The following is a 6,442-nucleotide window of genomic DNA, read 5'->3' on the forward strand; positions in this document are numbered from 1 at the left end:
ATTTGAAAATTTACGACATGCAAATTTAAATTCAACTGTAGCTACAAAATGTGCATAAAGAATGTTACTTTTTTCAGAAACCAAAATGTGAAAAATGTATTACTAAAAACAAGACAAATATTACTGTATTTACATCAGTAAAAAACCTGATCATGGGGGGGAGGGGGGCTGGTGGCTCACGCCTGTAATCCTAGCTACTCAGGAGGCTGAGATCTGAGGATCTCGGTTCAAAGCCAGTCTGGGCAGGAAAGTCCCTGAGACTCTTATCTCCAACAAACCACTAGAAAACCGGAAGTGGCGCTGTGGCTCAAGCGGCAGAGTGCTCAGCCTTGAGCTGAAGAGCATAGGGACAGCACCCAGGCCCAGAGTTCAAGCCCCACAACCGACCTCCCCAAAAAAAAATCTGATCATTTAAGCCAACTGCCTGCAATCCTGGCTACTTAGGAAGCTGAGATCTGAGAACTGGAGAGTCATAGTAGTTCAAGGCCAGCTTGAGCAGAAAAGACTCAGAGATTCCATGTCCAAAACAAGCAGTAGGAAACGGCCTAACTGGTAGAGTACCTGCCCAGAAAGCTGAAGGCCCTGAGTTCTAACCTTAGCACTACAAAAAAAAAAACACAAAACCAAAAATCAAATTATTGACATTTGTTCACTTTAAATTTTTCAAAATTTCCTAAATATAACTACAAGTGATTTGAGGTAAAAATAATTTTAAGTTTCTCTAGTACATATAAACATGTATATGAGAAGAAATTTTTGAAAGGTTACTATAATACTGACTAGCTAGAATTATTCGCAGCTGCTGCCGTAAAGAACTTCTTTCAGAGCCAGGGGCTGGTGGGCCATGCCCGTAATCCTAGTTACTTGGGAGGCCAAGATTGGGAAGATCATGGCTTGAGGCCATCTCTATGGAGAGAAGCTGGATGTGTTGGGACAAGTCTGTGATCTCAGCAATGATGGTAAGCCTTAAGTAGGGAAATCTCAGTTCAAGTATGAACCTTAACAGGAAGCAAGCCCCTCTCCTAAAAATAACCAGTGAAAACCCGGGCCAGAAGTGGCACTATGCTAGTCTACCAAGTGCAAGACCCGGAGTTCAAACTCTTCTTCATGCCTATATATATATACATGCATACACACACTTTCATTTTTCTGAATGAGAAAAATGTTTGATCCTACTAAAAATCTTTTTCAATAAATGTTATAGACTTATGACAGGCAAGACCAGCAAGCATATTCCTATATCATTTTAAAATCCAAGGTCAAATGAAAGTATATTTTAATTTCTGATGCATGAATAGGTTTGCTCAGAAAGAAGAGGAAAGTTTTCTTTATATTTTCTAAACTATTCTTATGAGATCTGAGTGAGCATCCATTTACAAAGGAAAAACGGTTCCTCTTAAATTAAAAAAAAAAATGTATTGTCAAGCCAGGCGCTGGTGCTTATGCCTATAATCCTAATTACTCAGGAGGCTGAGATCTGAGGTATAACAGTTCAAAGCCATCCCTGGAAGAAAAGTCCCCATGAGACTCTTATCTCCAGTAAACTTACTCTAAAACTGGAAGTGGCACTATTACTCAAGCCTTGAGCACAAAGAGGCTCAGGGACAGTACCCAGGCCCAGAGTTCAAGTCCCAGAACTGCCAAAAAAATAAAAATCAAACAAAAAATGTATTGGCAATAATTATGGTTTTCTTTCCTCTCAAGTTTTTAAACTAGTTTGGACTAGATATGTCATTAGTTTTCATTATTAATATAAATGGGGGCTAGAACACTGCTGAATTGGTAGAATGTTTGTATAGCAAGCATAGGCCTTGGGTTCAATACCCAGTACTAAAAATAAAGAAAGAGGAAGGAGGAAAGAAAAAGAAGGAAGGGTGGGAGGGAGGGGAAACACAAATTTATCTTAATGATCCAAAGAGATATTTTTCCCAAAGCATGTGATATAAAATTCCCATTAAATTATTTGATAGAACATATAATCTGAAATGAAGACAAATAATAGATTAAGAAAAATCTTTAGCTTATAGTTGCTCAACAGATAAGAAAAAACCTGAAAATGCAGCAATTACCTCTTTACAGCTTTTAACAAAATCAAAAGCTTGATTTTGTCGATGAAATAGCTTCCAAATGGAAGGTGGGTCTTCTGGCTTGGACAGTCTTGGTCTATAGACTGAGGACAATGGTTTCCTCTCATATTGAGATGCTAGTTCTTCAATTTGCTTCAGTTTTGCTTCCCATTTTCCCATCATTGGTTCAGAAGTATAGAGAACACAAATCTAGCATCATATACGCTTTCTATAAACAAAAAGGCCATACATTTCTCTTGTAAATATTAACATGTTTTATCTGATAAATTTCAAACTTCATTTCTTTAAAATATAGATGTATATACATCTATATATATCAAGAAATAAGAAATAAATGTTTTCTTTACATTTTGCTCTTTACCTCAAGTTTTGCCACAGAACAGGGAGAAGTTGGCTATCACATCCTTAGACCCTAGCTCTTTCACCTAATAGTGTTAGACCATGCAAAGTTAATGAAGCTCCTTGAATCTTGCTTTAATCAACTGCAAAATAATTATCTTGAAAACTTTATACAGTACCCAGAGGATGTGATGAGATATGAAAATGTCTTGTAAACTATAAAGCCTCATTAGATGTAAGTGCTTTCTGAATCATTTATGAAATTATGCTTCTAAGAAAACATTTCTCTCTCCTACCCTACACTTTGTGCCAGTAGCAGGACTTGAACTCAGGGCTTCACACTCTTGCTTTGCCTTTTTGCTCAAGGCTGGCACTCTACTACTTGAGCCACACCTCCACTTCCTCTCCTCTTTATTCTCAACACAATTTTTAGTAAGGAAGGTAACTCCTTAAAGAATAACTTCACAGCCCGGCGCTGGTGGCTCACGCCTGTAATCCTAGCTACTCAGGAGGCTGAGATCTGAGGATCGCGGTTCAAAGCCAGCCCGGGCAGGAGAGACTGTGAGACTCCTATCTCCAATAAAACCACCAGAAAACCGGAAGTGGCGCTGTAGCTCAAGTGGTAGAGCGCTCGCCTTGAGCTGAAGAGCTAAGGGACAACGCCCAGGCCAAGAGTTCAAGCCCCACGACCGACAAAAAAAAAAACAAAAAAACTTCACTTTAATGTCATTACAGGCTTTTCTTTTGTTATTTTTCCAGCAAGAGATGCTATTTAAGCTCCCTTTCATATCAGCTCTGGCCCTGGTCATGTGATTTGCTTGGGTCAATGTCACACTGACAAATGTAAAATAAGCAAAGGTTTAATAGGTGTTTTGTGTCAGATTCACCTATTGTGGAGTTCTGTCCTGAGACTGCTATGTTACAACTTTAGTCTTACAGAAGATGGAAGATCACATAGACAAGAACCAAGGCATCCCTGCCAACAGCTGGTACCAGCTGTCAGACACATTAGGCCATTCCACAGCCAGCATCTGAATCTGATACATGAGTAAGCCTCAGGGAGTCTGTCCTCAGGGACAAACCTACAGAATTGCCCAGCCAACCCACAGAATTATTAAGAAAAAAACAAATTCATTGAGTCTTTTAAACCAGTAAATTTGGGGCTAGTTTTTACACAGAAACAGATAACTGATTACTGTTTCTCTCCTCATTAATGTCATCTGTTTCGTAAGATACCCTGCTGAAAACAGATGTATTCCTTTTTAAGTGAAATAACTATTTATTAAACCATTTGAGAGTAAATTCCTTTTACTTATGCATTTCTCTTCAACTTTATCAGAAAATTTTGGAGCAACCAAATTCTTTGGCTAATGATATATTGCCTGAAAGGAAAAAGCACTAGGAGAAGTAAAAATATTATCATTAAAATACTAGGAGAAAGTAAGAATATTATCACTTTTTAGGGGAAAGAAGACATATTACTATGGTTTCAAATTGACGTCAACTGTAACAGACTTAAGATTATTTTCTCCGAATTTTTTTATGCTTAATTCACGTGAAAATCACGAATTATAAAACAAGAAACAAACATTATTCTAGGAATATCAATATAAAGTTTCATAACAGATAGGCTTTGGAAAAGAATATCATGTCATTAGCTTGAGGAAGTAGGGCAGTTTTTAAAATGGATTTTTTTTTGTTGATTCAAAATGCTAGGACTCCTTATTGCTAGAAAGATTCTGAATATTGAGTTAAATTTGCTTCACAGATTAAAAATTCATTATATAAAGCCGGGCGCTGGTGGCTCACGCCTGTAATCCTAGCTACTCAGGAGGCTGAGATCTGAGGATTGAGGTTCAAAGCCAGCTCGGGCAGGAGAGACCGTGAGACTCCTATTTCCAATAAACCACCAGAAAACCGGAAGTGGCGCTGTAGCTCAAGTGGTAGAGCGCTCGCCTTGAGCTGAAGAGCTGAGGGACAGCACCCAGGCCCAGAGTTCAAGCCCCATGACCGACAAAAAAAAAAAAAATTCATTATATATAAACCTAATTGAGAAACCGACTTCATTATATTAAGTTGATTGATTTCCAACACATCCCCAGACTAGTGAATAAAATAAACAGTGCAATCACACGTAAATCACAATATTTAACCAATAACGGTATAGGAATGGCCACATTGACATTGACACATAGTGACACCAAAAACCATCTGAATATTCACTAGCATGAGAAAACCATGAGAAACTGGGTTAGGAGCGGGGAAGCACAATACCTGTCATGACTGTGGGTTCTTTGCAAAGATTGAAAATTTTAACAACTGGGAGAGGGTCAGAAAACTGGGACTTTATCTGACCAAAAAAAAAGAAAGAAATGGAGACAAGGACAGCAGGTGGCATTCTAGTTTGGGACTATCATATTCCTTATTCCTACCCTCTGGGAGGTCATCATATTAGAAATGCTTTTAATTCTTGGAGGGAAAAGAGTTCTGTTGTTCTTTTATATGATTATACATCAAAGCTTCTTTTCACTATTTTTGGTAATAGCTTCCATGTTCTAATGGAAAATACTTGTATTTTAAAAGAGTAGGCTTAAAGAGCTCTGTGGTTTATTTTTTAACACAGAATGTTATTTACATATTTTACACCATTTTACAACTAAAGGTGGTCGAGTTACAAAAAAAGGCCAGGGTTATTCTTTCACATTAAGGAGTAAAAGAGGAAACAAGGCTAGAAGTGGAGATGACTTAGATCTGTGTAGCATGTCTCATCTGGGTTTATGCCCAGACTTAGCCAGCTAGGACTGTGGATGTCCAGCTCCTTGGAGCAGCTGGATTCATTTTTCCAATGTGAACTTTTCCCTCTACCCTGAGATTAGATACACCAGTATTATATATTTCCTAACAATTATCAAATTCTAATATTGACTAATGTTCTGGTATTTAACATTTTCTTAGCATTAGCTTTTTCATGACTTCTTGTAATGAATTTATGCTATTTCTCCTACTGACTTAAGTATCCATATTAAAATGAGATAAAAATTCACTTAAACAAAAATTACTATATGCTTATTCCCTGGATAAATAACAACTTAAGAAACTAAACATAAACTGACTGAATTTCTCCCCTCCCTACTTCAGTCCTTTGGCCTATCATTGTTTTCTGTTGGTTTTTTGTTTTTTTTTTTCGGTTGTGGGGCTTGAACTCTGGGCCTGGGCGCTGTCCCTCAGCTCTTCAGCTCAAGGCTAGCGCATTACCACTTGTGCCACAGTGCCACTTCCGACTTTTTTCTTTCTGCTTATGTGGTGCTGAGGAATTGAACCCAGGGCCTCGAGCATGCAAGGCAAGCGCTCTACCACTGAGCCACCTTCCCAGCCCCTGTTGTTTATTTTTTGTTTTATCATTTTGCCTAGCTACTCAGGAGGCTGAGATCTGAGGATAGCAATTCAAAGCCAGCTCAGGTAAGGAAATTCCTGAGACTCTTACCTCCAATAAACCACTCAGAAACTGAACGTGGCGCTGTGGCTCAAGTGGTAGAGCGCTTACCTTGAGATGAAGAGCTGAGGGACAGCGCCTAGGCCCAGAGTTCAAGTCCCATGACCGACATAAAAGAAAAAGAAAGAAATGGGAGAAGCTTTATTTCTGGGATCCATGTTTCTCCTTTAGAAACAAACCACCTAATCTCTTTAAGAGCTGGAATTCCTACTTTAAAAGGGTTGTTGAAAGGACAAAAACAAGACAATCTTATGAAAATGTAAAAGCACAGTCGCCCCGGAACCAGTAGAGAAATTAAAAGTTTTGTACACACACACCACACACAACAATCTGAGGAAAGGCCTCAGGTCATTTGAGAGGAAAAAGGGATTACCTGAGGGTCCAGGCCTGTCTCCTTCCTCCCCTCGAGCTCAGGCAGCCGGCCTGAGTTTTGAGCGTCTTCCTAAATATGCCCACAGAACTCAGCATCAGAGGAGAAGGCTGGAGAATCCTCAGCAAATGGCGGGATCCGGGCTTCAAAACT

General features: G+C 38.9%; 1 protein-coding gene across 3 annotated transcripts in view; it reads right to left on the reverse strand.

The window, feature by feature from the left end:
* Primpol (primase and DNA directed polymerase) overlaps window positions 1-6,421 on the reverse strand; it is a 28,656-nt gene extending 22,235 nt beyond the window's left edge. For 2 of the 3 annotated variants that reach the window (XM_070016403.1, XM_070016401.1), the window contains exons 1-2: window positions 6,293-6,421; window positions 2,070-2,295 (exon numbers count right to left, since the gene is read on the reverse strand). In XM_070016403.1, coding sequence (XP_069872504.1) covers window positions 2,070-2,249 — 180 coding nt within the window. In that variant the 5' untranslated portion in view covers window positions 2,250-2,295; window positions 6,293-6,421. Of the gene's footprint in view, window positions 1-2,069; window positions 2,296-5,970; window positions 5,999-6,292 lie in introns of all 3 variants that reach the window. The other variant, XM_070016402.1, reaches the window with a different exon arrangement.
* Between the last annotated feature and the right edge of the window lie 21 nt (window positions 6,422-6,442).

The sequence above is a fragment of the Dipodomys merriami genome, unplaced genomic scaffold (genome assembly GCF_024711535.1).
Source record: "Dipodomys merriami isolate MVZ:Mamm:240054 unplaced genomic scaffold, mDipMer1.0.p SCAF_12, whole genome shotgun sequence".
Taxonomy (NCBI): domain Eukaryota; kingdom Metazoa; phylum Chordata; class Mammalia; order Rodentia; family Heteromyidae; genus Dipodomys; species Dipodomys merriami.